This window comes from Macrotis lagotis, chromosome 7 (genome assembly GCF_037893015.1).
Source record: "Macrotis lagotis isolate mMagLag1 chromosome 7, bilby.v1.9.chrom.fasta, whole genome shotgun sequence".
NCBI lineage: Eukaryota > Metazoa > Chordata > Mammalia > Peramelemorphia > Peramelidae > Macrotis > Macrotis lagotis.
In genome coordinates, this window is record NC_133664.1 from 143692066 (window position 1) to 143711307 (window position 19242).

A 19242-nucleotide genomic window follows, 5' to 3' on the forward strand; every position below is an offset into this window, starting at 1 on the left:
TATAGACCCAGTAGAGGTATTGCTGGATCAAAGGGTATGCACATTTTTGTTGCTCTTTGGGCATAGTTCCAAATTTCTCTCCAGAAAGGTTGGATGAATTCACAGCTCCACCAACAATGTAATAGTGTCCTAGATTTCCCACAACCCTTCCAACAATGATCATTATCCTTTCTGGTCATATTGGCCAGTGTGAGAGGTGTGAGGTGGTACCTCAGAGAAGCTTTAATTTGCATTTCTCTAATAAGTAATGATTTGGAGCAATTTTTCTTATGACTATGGATTGCTTTGATTTCCTCATCTGTAAATTGCCTTTGCATATCCTTTGACCATTTGTCAATTGCAGAATGGATTATTTTTTTTGAAAATTTGACTCAGTTCTCTGTATATTTTGGAAATGAGTCCTTTGCCGGAAATACTAGTTGCAAAAATTGTTTCCCAATTTACCAAATTTCTTTTGATCTTGGTTACAGTATTTTGTCTCTGCAAAAGCTTTTTAATTTAATGTAATCAAAATTATGTAGTTTGCTTTGAATGATGTTCTCTATCTCTTCCTTGGTCATAAACTGTTTCCCTTTCCATAGATCTGACAGGTAAACTATTTGTTCTTCTAGTTTGCTTATAATATTGTTTTTTTATGTCTAAATCCTGTATCCATTTGGATCTCATCTTGGTATAGAGTGTGAGGTTTAACTTTTATTTTTATATTCTATTTGTTTTCAAAGAAATTCATCCTTACTGCTCCCTAAAGTTGTCCCTTGTAAGAAAAGTTTTTTAAACTATAGACAAAATAAACTATAGAGAAAATGAAGTAGTTCAGCAAAACTAAGGAACCTATAACATGCCTATTTATCCATATCTCAAATCCCTCATATCTGCTTTAAGAATTCAGAGACTGATTATCTTAATCTTTCTCTGGGGACCTCTTCCTTTTGTGTTGGTCTTTCTTTTTACATTATTGTAGTCCTGGTATATTTTGTTTTCCTGATAATGCTTACTTCACTCTTTCTTCCTAAGTCCAGAGTGGTGAAGGTTCGGTCATTCTGATTTCAGAGGACAAAGCAAGACTGGTGACTTTGCACAGCACCCTCTCACTTAAATTCAATTCACTTGCATGTCATGGCAACACCTTCCTGATGTCATAGTCTTTTTTTTGAAAACAAAGGACAATCATCTATCATAAGTCAATCAATCAATGTTTTATAGGGAGCCCTTCCCTAAGTAATTTTTACTTTGAGGTTTATCAAGACAGTTCATTTATTTCTGATTATTGCTTATTCATCTGTTCACTAATCTACTCATCTATTTTTTAATCAGTATCAAGTAGCTTTGATGATTATTTTTGATGATTATTATTGCAATAATTTCAAGTGTCCAAATACTATATTCCTTTTTAGTTTTATTTTTCCCCTTATTTTCTTTGAGAGTCCAATTCTATATCTTTTATTCTTCCAAATGAATTTTGTTATTAATTTAGCAAGATTTTTTAAAGCACCCCCCTTTGTAGCTTATTTGGCATAACACTAAAATTTGTAAATGAATTTGAAAAATATTGTTGCTGGAGGTTTTGAGATTGAACCCCAGATAACTACTTGTTTGGGATGTGATAGAGGGGATTCATCAAGCAATAAAGGAGACTGAACTAAATGATTTCTTTAAGACCTCTTTTAGCTCTAGGATTCTGGAATTCAATTTATTTTCAAAGCCTTTTGATGATTCATTTTGTAGACCCTAAATTAATAATTCTTTTAATAAATTTCTGACATATTAGATCCCTGCTAACTATTTCTGCATCCTGTCTAGGGATTTATGTGTTAGAAGGAAAAATAGAAAGGTGGATTCAATATAGTAGCCTTGAAAAGAATTTCTCAATAAAGTAATAACATATACTGCCCATATTTGGACAAGGGTCATTACTTACAGATGTAAGATAGCTCATTATCTACTCTTTCAGTCACTGTGTGCCACTCCCTGAAACTCAGACATGTTCTAAAGATTTATAGTGGAGGGACTAAAATGGAAGGCTTAATTCTAGAGAAAAACATCAGAGATAATTCTTCTCATCTGTATCATCCAGACGCTTTGTCTTGTCTGTGACAATAGTTACTTAAAATAGAATGGGCATATTAAGGTCACAAATGAATTCTAGGCTGAGGCTGTTGTCTCAGTGCTTTACATACCAGTAATATTCAGCCTTTCTGAAAATGAACAAACAGATGAAATAACCTTAATCCATGTTGGCTCCTCCTCAGTGTGTTTGCCATCTGTTCAACTAAGGATATGACCATCAGATCTTCGAATCTTAGGTAGTGCCAAGCTAACTGCTAACTTCTCTTTGGCTTGTTTGTTTTATCTTAATAGAGTACATGGTAGCATTTCTGGCTTACTCAGAAATTGTCTAAAATGATCACTTTTTTTAACCCAATTTTCCATTCTGCTTTGTAAAATAAATATGATATATGATACACATTATTTTTCCAAAAAGGGAATCATACCTTAGTGCTGTCTTAATGTTTTATTGAATTTTTGCAAAGCCATCTTTGAACCTACAATACTTTCAAAGATGTTGGAAACTGTATTGTTTTAATTTTAAGACTGTTAAAATCAGGTGTTTCATTAGTAATAAAAATAATGCATACAGTTCTTTAAAACTGTGAACAATAATCTTGAAAATATTTTTATTCATTATTGCTTTGGGATATATTCTTGTATGAACTAATACTAGGTGTTATTAGACCCTTTTATAAGTTAACACAAATTCGTTTTAAGTTCCTTAGTCATCCCATTTGAGTGACCTATAAAATCAATTAACATGTTGAACTTTTCTGTAATTTACAGGTATATTATGAATGACTCCATATTTTTGATTTGTAAAATCTACATTTTACCCCTAATTTTGTTTACACATATATATGTACACATATATGTAAGTCTTTTCTATGAAATAGAGACATCAATAGCCATAATATTTTGTGGAAAATAAGACAGGAAAGTTATAAATAGTCTAAATTAAAGAGAAATTGGATGTTCAAGCAAAATAGAAAAATGAAGGATTTTTTGATTATAGGTTTAGAAACAGAAGGGACTTTTGAAAAGGTTTAATCTAGCTCATTCATTACATGAAAACAGGATTAGATGGTAATTGGTTTTCCCAAGATCACACAAGTTTTCTAAGCAAATAAGATTTGAATTGGAGTCCTCTTACTCTCCATTTACTGCTCATTCTTTTGACTTCACCATAATTCAGAGATGAGGAACAGTGCACATTCCATTGAATAACAGATATAGGTCTTTTGGGGGGGGGGGCTGTTTGCAAAGCAAACAGGGTTAAGTGGCTTGCCCAAGGCCACACAGCTAGGAATTATTAAGTGTCTGAGACTGGATTTGAACCCAGGTACTCCTGACTCCAGGGCCGGTGCTTTAGCCACCTAGCTGCCCCTACAGATATAGGTCTTGTAGAGACCATTACACTTCCCTCATTTTAACTAGAGCATGGAGAGTTAACTTGGAAAGTACCAGATCCTATTCACTTGCTTGTTGCATTTGCCTTATAATCTTAGCTCCAAAGATGGCTTTCAGGAACATTCAATACATGAAGATAGGAAAAGGTTGGATGAGATCAAGGTGACTGTCATCTGCCTAGTTTGGTTGGAGCATAGAGCCAGCACATCAAGGGAAATAGATTTGTTGAAATAATTTGTCAAGACTGGTTGAAGCAGAAGAGACTTAAATGCCAATTCAAGGAGTTGCATTTTGTCCTATAAGAAATAGGGAATACGGGTCAGCTAGGTGGTGCAGTAAGTAATTTGAACCTGAGTTCAAATTCAGCTTCAGATACTTAATAATTACCTAGCTGTGTGACTTTGGGAAAGCAAACAAACAAACAGAAAGAAATGGGAAATTCAACCTAAGGTTTTAGGTTTTTTTTTCTATTTTGTTTTTGCAAGGTAATGGGATTGACTTGCCCGGGGGTTACACAGCTAATAAGTATCAAGTGTTGGAGGTCAAATTTGAACTCAGGATCTCCTGACTCCAGGGCTGGTGCTCTATCTACTGTGCCATCTAATTACCCACATAACACATTCATTTCTGAATATGAGTCTCTCCCACCATAACCACACCTAGTGCACCATCCTTTGTGACCAAAAATAGAAAGATGGAAAGGCAGTTCAGCAAGCTAACCAGTACAGTCACCTGATCTTAACATCAAAAGTCATATATCATACCCAGAGTCTCTTATTGCTTCAAAGAAAGAAGGAGAGCTACATTTTACCTGGAGCCAAAGCTTGTTATGCTTACACAGCCTTCAGTTTCTTTTTCTAGGGATAGAAAGATTAATGACAAAACAATCCCTGCCTCCAAGGAACTTCCATTTTGCATGGAATGCATTGCAAGTAATGCAAAATAATTTAAAGAAAAAAATGCACATTCACAAGATGTAGGAGAAAAGGGAATAAATAAGGGAACTCCTAAGCCATGCTTTGAAGGAATGTAGGAATTCTATATTACTGACAGGTCTATGGAATGTTGTGTAGAGAAAACAACTAGTAATCTTGTTTGACTGAAAGGGGGCAGTGTATGACTCTAGAGAGAGAGTGTGATATGAAGTCTAGAAAGTTAAATGGAGCCCACCTTATTGAGATGAGAGATTTAAAGTCCAGGATGAGAAGTTTGTATTTTATCTCAGAGGCCATAGAGAGCTCCTGAAGATTTCTGCTTGGGTAGTGACACAATCAATAGTTTAGGGAAATCAAGCTGGCAAGTGGAGGGGGGAATGAATTAGCATGGGAGAGGTTATTGCAGTGATCCAGATTAGAGCCATGGTGGAAACAAGGAGAAAGAAAGACTTTGGGAGGAGGGGTGCCGGTCAGATTCTAGAGAACCTTGGGACCTGCTATCTTGCTCTGACCAGCACCTTCTAACTGCCCTCAAGAAAACCCACACATATCCCATTTCCTTCCATCCTTCTTTCTGGAACACATGGCAAAGCTAAACTGAGGCCGTTTCTCTAATCTTATTTCCATATCTCCTTCACTTTCTCCTCCTGTCATTTGTCATTTTATATTTATAGTCTCTGCCATCCTGCTCTTTCACATGGCTATGCTTTATAAGAACCCCTTTTCCCCTTTCTTCCCTTGGCATCTCTGTCTGAATAAGGCAATGTATCCCAAATTGCAATTTTCCCACCTTGGGTAAATGAGTTTTTCCCAGTTTGAAAGAGTTAGAGCAGACAGAGATTTACAACTTTTTGATTGCATGTAGGAGATGAGAATGTGAGGGAAGAAGAGTTAAATATAACTCTTAAGTCTCAACAGTGAGGAATGATATTGGTTCTTTAGAAAAACATAAGGGAGGGGCAGCTTGGTAGCACAGTGGTTAGAGTACCAGTCCTGGAGTCAAGAGGACCAGAGTTCAAATTCAGCCTCAGAAACTTAATACTTAAATGTTTGACCTTGGGCAAGTTACTTATCTCCATTATCTTGCAAAACAAAAACATATTCCAGTAGTCTTTTTTTTTTTTAGGTTTTTGCTAGGCAATGGGGTTAAGTGGCTTGCCCAAGGCCACACGGCTAGATAATTATTAAGTGTCTGAGGCCAGATTTGAACCCAGGTACTCCTGACTCCAGGGCTGGTGCTTTATCCACTGCACCACCTAGGCCCCCCCCCCCCAGTAGTCTTCTTAAGAGAATATTCAGACTCTATAATTCTTAAAAAGGAAATATTTGCATTATTCCCTTGAACTAGTAAAAAAAATTATCAGAAACTTTTGAAATAAAAAAGACTGAAATTCTGAAGTTCTTTCCCTAATTTTCCAAAACTGATTAATCTGATATTCAAGATGATTGCTAAGTGATTTTCTGAAATTATAATTATGTTCCCTCCCCTCAGATATATATGCTTTAATGTGTGACTATTCTATTTGAAAATATTTTGAGGAGTGCATTTTGCATGATACAGCGATTAAAATTTCACAAGATTTGTTTGCCTCTAGTGATAAGAATTATTTAGAAATTTCACAAAAAAATCTATATAATTCTATATAATTCCTTTTTAGAGATCCTAAATATAAATGCTACCTCAAGATTATAATTTTCAAGGTGTATTTACTATCCAAAGGACATTTACTGTCAGGAATTTCACAGGTTATTAGATAATTAATGAAAAGTTGGACAATATCTTAGAGGTTCTCCACTCTACCCTTCTCATTTTACAAATGGGCAGTTTGGTCAAGATCTGTTAGTCATAGGACAAAATAATTTTTCCTAAAACTGCATATATCAGCATAGGATTTATATCCTTGTGAAGACATTATGAAGTTTCTGGTTCAATTGTCATTTTATAAATTAAAAAACTGAGGCCCAGTGAGTTAAAAGTGACTTATTCTAAGACAATAGCTAGTACAGCTGGAATTTCAATGAAGGGCCTGGTTAAAAAATTTTGAGATTTTTGTTTTTTTTATATGCAGGCATGAGATAGACTTTTTAATTGAAATGTGAAAACATACATATTTGATAAATGGCTTTTTTTGTTTGTTTGTTTGTTTCCTCCAGCCAACAAATGGAATCTTCTTGAGCATGTTTCTTATTGTTTTACCATTGGAGTCCATGGCTCATGGGCTCTTCCATGAATTGGGTAATTGTTTAGGAGGAACATGTATTGGATATGCTGTTGTGATTCCCACCAACTTCTGCAGGTACAGTGATCTAGGACAGTCATTAGAATATTTATGATCACATATTAAGTTTAAATCAGTTTTGATTAGCGTTTTTAAAAACATAAGCATGACATTTAAAAACATAAGCATTGCATTTTTACTGTCACTGTAAAAAATTACAAAAAATTTTGCTCAAAGTAAGCATACTTTTTTTTGCCATGGATTTCTTTGCTATTTGACAAAGCATATGGATTTCACAAAATTAAATTTTAAAATGCATAAAGTAAATACAGTTATGTTGAAAGACAGCTATCAAAAATTTCTTTAACATTCAAGGAACTCTGGTTAAGAACTTGTGATTTATTTAAATATTTTGGCCCCCAAAGTAGAGAAGTTTAATAATTTCTCTAAGTTCATTACAAAGGAATTTCTAATTTAAATGATTATGCTATTAAATTAATTATTCATTTTGTTGATGGTTTGTTCTGCAGCTTTGTGATATAGGTTTGGTGTGTTTGGTTTTGTTAACCTAAAAGTATTGTTATTTAGTGTATTTTATTTAAATGATGCCTTGATTTTTGCGTATTACATATTGCAAGTGTCTTGACAGGAAAATAGTTTTTTTTGGCATGAGGAAGTTATAATTGCAGAACTTATGTCTTCTTTCCATTTAAGGGGGAGACATGCCTTTAAAACTAAATTATTCCTCATTTACAAGGACTCAAGCTTTCAGAATGTCTCATTGAATATTTTACTTTTTAAAAAGAAAGGCTTTTTTTATTATAGAGGTTTATATTTGATGTAAAAAATTCAGAAGATATACCCTCAACAAATGATGGGATTTTTTAAACCATTCAAAAGAAAATTATATCATTGGATAAATCAAATTTGTTTGGAAATGTTAGTTTATGCTTTACAGAATTTTCTGTTCTAGTCACCATTTTGACACTGTTCTAGCAGTGGATTGTTTTAGATGTTTTAGCTAAATAATTTTATATTTTTCTTTTAAGAAAATGAGAAGATTTACATATTAACCAAGAACTATATTTTTTGGGACACATTGAGATGGAAAGGACAGTTATACAGCTTTTATTTAGACTTCAGGTTTTTTTAATAACTTGAGATATATTAATAATAGATTTTAAAGCATTAAAATTTTTTTAAAGCACTTTGCATGCTTTATTTCATAAACACTCATAGCAAGTTTGAGTTAGGAATCATAGAAATTATCTATAATCTTTCAGTGGATCCCCGACCACATACTTGAGTTTTAATAGCATAAGATATATATTTTATAGCCACTCATTTCATGAGATCTGAATTTTTTTAAGTTCTCTAGTCCAACCACCTTATTTTAAAATGAGACAACCGAGGTTCCTTGATTTCCAAATTTAGTGATTTTGCCACTTCCACTATTTATTTAAATGCATTGTTCAAAGAGGTTTTTTAAATATAATGGGAAAATGTGATAGTTATAAAAATAATGAATAAAGCATTTTAAGCACAAAGTACCATATGTAAAGAACTCAGCTAAGTGCTGATAATAGAAATAGAAAAGTAAGACAGCCTCTGCTTTCATGGAATTCATATACTAACAGAAGAAAACAGCACATTTGGAAGGTCTCAGCTGCAAGTCAGATGGAAAAGTCCCATGGTCCTTATGGTATAATGGCAGAGCAGATATAAATGTCTCTTCAACAATTCCACTGGTAAAATCATATCATTTTCTGATGGTGAGCCATTTAATAGTTCCAAGGACTTAAATGGCAAGAATTTTCTGTGTTTTCAGTAGTGGTGGCTGTGACGATTGCAGGAACAACTGCTAGACTGCATTTGTTTTCTTTTTTTTTTTTTGAGTTTGAAATCATTTTTAATGACTTTTTTAAATTGCTATTTTATTTTATTTTTCCAATTACATATTATGGAAGTTTTTCCAAGTCATCTACTTGCATATTTATAAGTTACTCCTTTTTCTACCAACTTCCCTTCCCATTCCCCTCCCCTCATTGGCAAAATATGTAAAAGTTTTACATGTATTTTTGTCTTTAATATATTTACATGTTACTCATTTTATGTATGAGGAATTAGGACTAAGGGAAAAAAGAAAACCATGGGTAGGAAGAAAAAACATAAGAGAAGTTTTTATAAAGTGAACATAGTATCCATTCAGATTCTGTGGGGGGGGGGGTGTTTGTTTGTTTTTTTTGTTTTGTTTTTCCCTCTGGATGTGTATGGTGTTATCCATAACAGATTTTCCAGGGTTGTCCTAGATCTCTGAACTGCTGAGAGGAGCTGCATCCAACCTAGTTGATCAATTCACAATGTTGTTAATGTGCACAATGTTCTCTTAATTCTGCTCCCTTCACTCAGGATCAGTTCATTTATTTTTTTCCATGCTTCTCTAAAGTCTGACCATTCATGGTTTCTTATAGAACAATAGTACTCTATAACAATTATATACCATAACTTGTTCAGTCATTCCCCAATTGAAGAGCATTCCTTCAATTTCTAATTCTTTGCCACCACCAAAAGAACTACTATATTTTTGAACATGTGGGACTTTTCCCATTTTTTATTATTTCTTTTGGATATAGGCCTAGTATTGGTATTACTGGGTCAAAGGGCATGATCAGTTTTATTGCTCTTTGGTGGGCATAGTTCTATATTGCTCTCTACAATAGTTGGATTAGTTCTTCACTAGCAGTGCATTAATGTCCCACTCTTCCCACAGCCTCTCCAACGTTGATCATATTCTCTTTTTGTCATCTTAGCCAATCTGATAGGTATGAGGTAGTACCTTATAGTTTGTTTTAATTTGCATTTATCTAATCAATAATGATTTGGAGCATTTTTTCCATATATCTGTGTATATATATATATATTCACCTATACATATACATATAGCTTTAATTTCTCCATTTGAAAGCTGCCTGTTCATATCCTTTGACTATTTATCAATTGTAACTTTATAAATTTGATTCAATTCTCTATATTTAGATTTGAGACCTTTTTCAGAACCTGTAACTGTGAAAATTGTTTTCCAGCTTTTTGCTTTCCTTCTAATCTTGACTGCATTGGCTTTATTAGTACAAAACCTTTTTTAATTTAATATAGTCAAAATCATCCATTTTGCAATTTATAATGTACTCTATTTCTTGTTTAGTCATAAATTTCTCTCCTTTCCATAGATCTGACAGATAGAGATTTCTTTATCTCTTAAATAGTCTATGGTATTGCCCTTTATATCTAAATGCTAGGCTACATTTCCACAGAAGTTGCTTCCTAGGATGTTTGAGAGAACTGGGTTGGGAGCTTTGTTGTTTCCAAGACTGCTAGTAGCCCTGGGCTGTTAGAATAGAAGACAATAAGATAATATATATACTTACCTTAAAAAGGCACAGAATGTTATATGAGGTCCATGGGATAAAGAAGATCATTACCAATTAAAGTAAGCCTCCATGGATAAGAAGGTATTTGAACAAGGCAATAAAGATTGAATAGGATTTCAATTGGTAGAAGTAAGGGAGGAGCAGGAAGTCAAACAGTTTAAGCAGTGAGAGCTAAGAAAAAAAAGGAAAATGTGATAACTGTACTGAGAATGACAAATGGGCTTTTGACTTTGGTGTATAATAAATAAATGGTGAGTCATAAGATGAATTAAGTCTGGAAAGGTAGAATGACATTTAATTTAGAAGTCTTTAAATGCCAGACTAAGAAGTTTGAAGCCACCAAGCAATTTTGAGAAGAGAATTAATAAGATAAGATTTTTGCATAATTAGGATTAATGTAGCAGTGATGTGAAGGATGCATTCATAAAAGGTGGGGAAAGCATTCCAGGGGCTATAATAATAATAATAATAATAGTCTAGATAAGAGGCAACAAGGAATTATATACTGTGATGATTACATATAGAATAGGACAGATTCAAGAGGTAGCACAAAGATAAGATCACAGATTAATACATTTAGAGGAACCTTGTTGCTGTTGGTTGTGTCTATCTCTTTATGACCCTGGGGATTAACTGTCCCTGGGATTTTCTTAGCTAAAATGCTGCAGTGGTTTTCCATTTCCTTCTCCAGTTTTGACTTGTCCAGGGTCCCATAGCTTGCTTGGTCAGGGTCTGAGGTCAGAGTTGAACTCTGGTCTTTCTGATTCCAGACCCAGTGTTGTATCCACTGAGCCACTGCCCAGTGGGACCTCAGAAATCATCTGACTCAAACTCTGCATTTACAGAAGGTTGAAGCTGCTTACCCAGGTTCATGCAGATGGCAAGTGACAGCCCTCAGCTGAGAGCAGATACCATAATTTGTTCAGCTATTTAGAAATATATTTAGTTTCCAGTACTTTGTTATTATAAAAAAAAGCTGCTTAGCATAGTGCCTGTCTTATAGCTGCTTAATGAGTGCTCATTGCCTGATTAAATATTTTTGAACGCATAGAACCTTTTCCTCTTTATTTTATATCCTTGAGGGTATTGATCTTGTAGAGGTTATACACCTTTTTTGGGGGTGGGGATTTGCAGGACAGTGGGGTTAAGTGACTTGCCCAAGTTAATAGGTTAATTATTAAATGTCTGAGTCTGGATTTGAACTCAGGTCCTGACTCCGGGGCGATGTTCTGTACCACCCAGCTGGAAATCAGACTGATTTCCAGAATGACATCATCAGTTCACAGCTCCACCGCCAGGGCATCACTGGGCCTTTTCCCCTGGCCCCTCCAAAGTTGGTCATTTTCCTTTTTTTGTCACTTGTGCCAATTGATAGCTGTAGGTGTAAATTCATCTTTATATTTTGAGATATTAAAAAATGATTTAGTCTTTTTGATTTAGTTATGAAGACTGGTCTCCTAAATTGAGTTTTAAAGTTCTTAATTAAATAATCACAATTTATTTTACCTTTAGGAATATCTCCTTTTAGGAGCTTTGGGTACACTAATTTTATTAATTCTTCCATATAATATCTTTTTAGGATAAAATACCTCTGTTTTTGGTTTATTTTTTGCTTACCATGTTGTGGGTTTTTTTTCCATAATGATATTTCCTTGTACCCGTTTCTAAATTTGGAAATATGGCTTGCAGCTTCTTCTATATTGATTTTGAAATCAAATTTCTTTTTTAAAGAAGTCAGTACCTTTTGTATCATCTTCATTTCCATTTCCTTTGAATTTAATTTTAAAGTTAATAATCCTTTTTGAAATTACATTTTAAATGTGAAAATTACATAGATAATTGAAGTGGTCATTAATGGGTTTTTTTTGCAAGGCAAATGGGGTTAAGTGGCTTGCCCAAGGTCACACAGCTAGATAATTACTAAGTGTCTGAGACAGGATTTGAGCCCAAGTACTCCTGACCTCCAGGGCTAGTGCTCTATCCACTGTACCACCTAGCCGCCCCCATTAATTTTTATTTTGAGATTTTAATTCAAGAAATTTGTATATCCTTTTCCTTTATTGACCCCATTCAATTATTAAATGAATTTTACCTCAAAATATGTATCAAAATAATTTTCAGTAAGAAATATTATTAATGAATTTTTGGGATAATTGTAAATGTAGTGCTAATGAGAACAGTGACTCTTCCTAGAGAATCTGTTCTAGAAATATTTTGGAATTCATATTCTGATTTCCTCAGTTTAAAGCAGTAGCTTCTATTATTTCAGCTTCATATTTCTCGTGTTTGGTAATATTTAAAAATCCTTGGTTATTATTTGGAATTCTTTTATCTGTTCTGATACTTCGTTTTAGGAGTAGCAAGAAGGAGATATTTTTAAAATTAACACATTTGTGTGAAAGAGTTAGCTTGGCTTAGATCAAAGGTTTTTAAATCAAATCTTAGATCAAAGCTCATAAACTTCAGCTTAAAATTTTTTTTTTGATAACTGCATTTCAATATAACTAATTTCATAGGTATTTTATGCATTTAAAAAGAGACCCATATCTAGCTTCTGGCATAAGAATTCAACTATTTGACAAAAACTGGTAGGAAAATTGGAAAAGAGTATGGCAGAAACTAGACATAGAGTTGCATCTCACATCCAATACCAAGATATGGTTGAAATGAATACTTGATTTAGGCATAAAGGGTGATACCATGAGCTAATCAGGAGAACAAGAAATAGTTTATCTGTCAGATCTATGGAGAGGGGGAAGAATTTATGATCAGACAAGATAGTGAACATCAGAAAATGCAAAATGAATAATTTTCATTACTTTAAAAATTGGGGGGCAGCTAGGTGGCGCAGTGATAGAGCACCAGCCCTGGATTCAGGAGTACCTGAGTTCAAAAGCGGCCTCAGGCCTTATGAAAACTAAAAAAAGCCATCCAAACCAAAAAAAATAAAATAAAATAAAATAAAGGTGGCTAGTTGGCGCAGTGATAAAGCACCAGCCCTGGATTCAGGAGTACCTGAATTCAAATTTGACCTCAGACACTTAATAATTGCCTAGCTGTGTGACCTTGGGCAAGTCACTTTACCCCATTGCCTTGCAAAAACCTAAATTTTAAAAAAGCAATGTAACCAAGGAAAAGCAAAAAGCTTAGGAAACAATTTTTTTAGCCAATTTTTCTGTTAAAGGCCTCATTTCTTAATATATATATATATATATATATATATATATATATATATATATTATATATATACATACAGAGAGAGAGAGAGAGAAATGAGTCAACTTTATAAGAATGTAAGTTACTCTTCAATTGCAAAGTGGTCCAAGGATATGAACAAACAGAAATTAAAACTATCTTTAGCTATATAAAAAAATGCTCTAAATCATTCTTAGAATGATTAAATCATTAGAGAAATGAAAATTAAAGTACCTCTGACATATACCACCTCACATCTATCAGATTGGTTAATAGGATAGAAAAATAAGAGGATAAATGTTGGACATAACTACTATGGAAAAATGATTGTACATATGTAACCTATATCAGATCACTCACTGTCAATGGGAAGGGAGGATGGTAGAAAAGCGTGGAACACAAAAGCTTACAAAAAGATGAATGTTGAAAACTTTGCTTATAATTGGAAAAAATAAACACTCCAAAAATGTGATTAACACTGTGGGGAATGTGGGAAAACTAGGACACTAATTCACTGATGGTGGCATTATGAATTGATCCAACTATTTTTTTTTAATTTTTTTTATAAGGCAGTGAGGTTAAGTGACTTACCCAGTGTCATGCACCTAGCTGATTATTATGTGTCTGAGGTCACATTTGAACTCAGGTCCTCCTGACTCTAGGGCTATACCCCCTAGCTACCCCTGATCCAACTATTTTGGAATGGAATTTGAAACTGTGCATACCCTTTGATCCAGCAATACCACCATTATGTGTCCCATAGAGATCATAGAAAAGGAAAAAGGAACCACATGTACAAAAATATTTATAGAAGCTCTTTTTTTATAGTGTCAAAGAATTGGAAAATAAGAAGATGCCCATCAGTTGGGGAATGGCTAAACCAGTTGTAGTTTATGAATGTAATGAAATACTATTGTTATTTAAGAAACCATGAGAAGACTGATTTCAGAAAAACTGGGAAAGACTGATGCTGTGTGAAGTTAGCAGAACCAGGAGAATATTGTATACAACATTGTGTGATGATCAGTTATGATCCAAAGATAATTACAAAAAAAGCTTGTTATAGAAAATGACATCCAGAGAAAGAACAATGGAGTATCAATGTAGACCAAAGCAAACTATTTTTACTTTTTTAATTGGTTTTTTGTTTTTATTTCTCATAGTTTTCTTCCTTTTGTTCTGATCCTTCTTTTACAACTTGACTAATATAGAAATAAATTTAACATAATTTTACATGTGTAACTAATTTTATTCAATTACTTGCTGTCTTGGGGAGGGCAAGAAGAGAGAGGAAAATGTAGAACAGAAAACTTAGAAAAAATAAATGTTGAAAACTATCTTTGTATGTAATTGAAAAAAAATAAAATACAAAAGAAAATAGAAGAGACCCATAGATCTTATTAGATTGCAAAAAGGGTCCATGACACAAAAATGGTTGAGAACTTCTGGCCTAAATGATCTTTAGCTTCCAACTTAATTTATCATTTTGCTTGTTTTTTTTTTTTTTCCCTATAGTCCTGATGGTCAGCCAACACTTCTTCCACCAGATCATGTTCAGGAGCTGAACTTGAGGTCTACTGGCATGCTCAATGCCATTCAGCGATTTTTTGCTTATCACATGATTGAAACATATGGCTGTGACTATTCCACAAGTGGATTTTCTTTGGATACTCTACATTCCAAGCTCAAAGCTTTCCTTGAACTTCGGACTACAGATGGACCAAGACATGACACCTATGTTTTGTATTATAGTGGCCACACTCATGGTACAGGAGAATGGGCTCTGGCAGGTAATATACTTTTAGACTTTTAAATGTTAGAGATGTTTCTGTCAATCCAGGCCTGTAGATTTTCTAAACATGGAATGTGTCTAATACTTGGTCATATGAAATTCCAGGTTCTGGATCCATTATACTAAGGATAATTTTCATTGCTATTAGAAAAAGTCTTCTGAATTAAAAAGGGAATTATATAGTAATTTGAAGCAAAAGAATCTTACTACAATTTGATTTTCTTTTAATATATAGATTTTCATCCTGCTTTTACTCCACCATTTTGGCCCTGCCCCCTATAAGTAAATTTCAAAGGCTTTATGAAGAATAAAAAGAAATTTTTTAGTTCTCATTTCTTTAATTCAGTGCATTCAGTGAAAAGTGTGGCATAGTTGAAAGAATATTGACTTGCATAAATAAGGAATCCTGGATTCTAGTCCTGGCTCTATCACTAACTATAAATAAATGAATTAACCTTTTTTTTGGGGGGGGTCTTAGTTCAGCTATAATATGAGGAGTTGAACTTAAGCTCTAGTATCTATCCCTTCAAGCTCTAAAATGTTATGATTTTCTGATGATATTAGACAGCTGATAATATATGATAAAAATGTGTCTGTGTATATATAGAATCTCAAGAATTTTGAAGTTGGAGGCAACTTTAATGTTCACCTTGGTGAACCCACTTTTATGAATTATTAGAGTTTAAAATGTCTTCTTTATCTGAATTTTTGTCTGAGAGAAGCATATTATTAACATTTTATTATATTTAAAGTTGTTAATTATATATATATATATTTAAACCCAGGCATTTTTAATTATTGAGAATGTTGATCTGGTTGCACCTATATTTAATATACCTTTTCTTGTGGAAGGTGAGGGAATATTCTGTTATAAATGGTTTCTCTATTCCAATAAATAACTGTATAATTCCTCTTTAATGGTAGATGTTATGAAATGTTGTAGGTTAAAGTTTATAGTGAGAGGGGAAAAAACTGAAGAGTATTTTATATAGAGCAGTTAAATTAAATTATTGAGCTCTAAGAGAGTTATTAGAGAAATGAAAAAGAATAGAACTGTTGAATGAAAAAAGAGGATTGGTAAGTATGGCATAAGTAGGCTTGCTGCAAATCCATACAAAATGTTGATTACTCAAAAGTGATCTTAAAATATATCAATATGAGAGTTGGTGAAAATGAAATGCTTTTTAAGATAATTATTTTAGTTGCTACGTGATGGACCTAAAAGTTGAAATTTATGATATTTCTCTACCTTGGGGATGTAAGAGCTCTCTTCCAGCTACCACAACTTCTCTGTAATGTAGTAGGTAGTCTTTTGAGAGTGTCTGGAACCAAAAGATTCATCATTCTGTGGCCACCCTCACAGTGAATCTTTTGAATTAATTTAACAAGACTAGTCTTCAGAGAATAGATCTGAACAGATTCTTAATCAAAACCTTTCCAATTCAGTTGGAATTCTTAAAGCTTATGCTGCACTGGCATTGCCTGTTAAAACCAAGGTTACCTCCCAAAATTTGGGGAGTTCTAAAAGCAGTGTTGTAATGAAGTTAACAACAACTAGAACATGAGACAAGCCTTTTCTTGGAGTAGATTTTTTAGAATTGTTGTGTCCTAAGTATTTTTTATGGAAAGGATGAAGGTCTAAAAATACATAAGAAACAGGTTACAGAATTTTGGAGTTAGCAGTCTCAGTAGCCATCTAGATCACCCCACTGGAAAAAAAAATTACTACTGCAACATATTCAATAAAGGTACATCCTGCCACATTTGCAAGTCTGTGATAGGGAACTGATTTCCATCTAAGATAGCCCATTCATTTTGAAATTGTTCTTATTAGGAAACTTTTCCTGGAATCAACTAACAATATTTTCATCCTTGGTTCTGTCTTCTGAGACTAGATGAGGAACAAAAGCCTTTTTCCAATGTGAAGTACTTGGAAGATATCAAAACAGGTCTTTCCTGAGCCTTCTTTTCTAAATGTTCCTGTTTTCTTCATCCAGCCCCATCTAAAATCTCCATCACCTTCCTAATTGCTTTCATTCATATTTACTTCAATTTTTTTATGTTCTTCCTGAAATATAGTGCCCAGAACTGAAACAATATTGAAGATTTCCTTTCATCTAATCTGTATCTCATAGGTAAATAATATTTGTTTGCATGTTATTTTCCGTATTAGAATTTGATGTCCTTGTGGGCAGAGACTATGTATGTTTATATCGCCTTTCTTTGTATCCCCAGCATATAGCACAGTGCCTAAAACTCTTGATTAGTAGAATATCATTAGGGAATATCATTATGCTGTTTTTCATGGAAGCTCTGTCTTTTAATTCAGTCCAAGACCAAAATTAGCTTTTCTGTCAGTCTTATTACACTTTGACTCATCTCAAACCCCTAGATTTTTTTTCATTTAAACTGCTTTCTAGCTGTAGTCCCCCCCCCCCCCATTCTACACTGAGGAAACTGATTTTTGGATTCAGGTATAAAACTTCATTTATCCCTATTAAATTTCATCTTAGGAAATTCAGCCCAATTTTCTAACCTGTCAGGATTATTTTAGATCCTGTCTTGATCATCCAGAATGTTATCTAAACCTTCCAGCTTTATCATTTGCAAACTTGATAAGCATGCCATTTATTATCTTAGTTCAAATCATTGATAAAAATGTCAAACATCAGAGGATCAAGTATGAGTCCCTTTGGTACTTTACTATAGACTTGTCATGTGGACAGTGAACAATTATGAACCATTAAGTAATCCAACCATCCAGTCATTTCTGAATCCATTTATTTTTAATATTACCTACATCTCTTCATTTTCTCCACAAGGACAGGATGAGATACTTTATCAAAAGCTTTACTATTATAAAAATTAAACATCTCTTATGTTCTTTTGTTGATAGTTTTGTGTCAAAGACCAGATGTAGACTCAGGTCTTTTTTACCTTGAGTCTCACTCTATACCTACTGTACCACATTATACCTCTTCTTCTCTACATATGCCATTAAAATCTTAGTTATTTTAAGTGATGAGATGTTTTTTTTTTATTTTCTCATCTTGATTCCCAATTTTTCCATCAATCTATATTCTACCTATCATTGCTTCTCTAAAAATTTTGAGTGCATATCAGATAATACCTGTGATTTTTCTTTCTTTTTGTTTTTTAAACTCTAGTAGCCAGTTTCTTCCTATTAGTAGAACTGAGACCCAGAACAGAATTGTAATTGAGCCAAGATAAGATTTTGTGCAGTTGAAGTCCCTCATCATTTACTATATGATGCTTCTCTGTTTAAATGTTTCCTGACCTCAGTCAAAAATGATGACATCATTTGTTTTTCTCCATTGATCTTTACCCAAATGCTGTCTACTATGTAGCTTCCCTCTGGTTCCTGAATTTTTTCATGTGCATGTATACCTTCTTAAAATACTATACTTTCTTCCTTTCTTCAAACATTCTGATCATGGATCTCATCCCACCAAGTTTTTTCATACTTGTGAGAGAGCAAGTTTATCTTACTGTATTTGGATTGCTTGATTGATGTTCCAAAAAAATGATTAGGAATTGGATTAGGAATTGGCAAGTAGTAGGGAAAAAAAGAGACAATGGGTAAAGATATTGAAAAACTTTTAAGTATGAAGGGAGATGAGTTGAACAAAGGGAATTTCTTATTGAGTGGTGTCAACCTTTTAGCTGAAAATAAAATACATCATCTGTGATCATCTGTTGTGATGGGTGTGGGGCTTGAAAGAGAAAAATATTTGAAATAATTACTTTAGGGCAGCTAGGTGGTGAAGTGGATAGAGCACCTGCCTTGGAGTCAGGAGGACTTGAGTTCAGATGTGGCCTCAGACACTTAATAATTAGGTAGTTATATGGCCTTGGGCAAGTCACTTAACCCCATTGTCTTGCAAAAAAATACCCCCAACAAGAAATAATTACTTGGAAATGATAGGGAAAAATCACTGAGTCCTGAATTGAAACATTTGAAAGCAATAGTGTTGGATCCACTTAGGGTAAGTACTATTTGCATAAATCAATATATTTTTATGACTTTTGTCTACCAACATCTAGCCACTTGGAAGGAAGAAAGGAGAAATTTGGAAAATCAAACCAGTAGTTTCCTGAATTTTAATATTATGCTAAATGCCTAGGTGTCGGGTTAAATGAAAGATAATTGTGAAACTACATAGCAGAATCTGAGATTTAAATACCTTAAGCCA

General features: G+C 33.6%; 1 protein-coding gene across 1 annotated transcript in view; it reads left to right on the plus strand.

Moving 5' to 3' along the window:
• Nucleotides 1–19242, plus strand: part of TMEM168 (transmembrane protein 168) — a 47092-nt gene that overhangs the window by 22881 nt on the left and 4969 nt on the right. The window contains exons 3-4 of the mRNA XM_074193883.1: nucleotides 6549–6691; nucleotides 14752–15026. Of these exons, the coding sequence (XP_074049984.1) occupies nucleotides 6549–6691; nucleotides 14752–15026 (418 nt within the window). The remainder of the gene's footprint in view (nucleotides 1–6548; nucleotides 6692–14751; nucleotides 15027–19242) is intronic.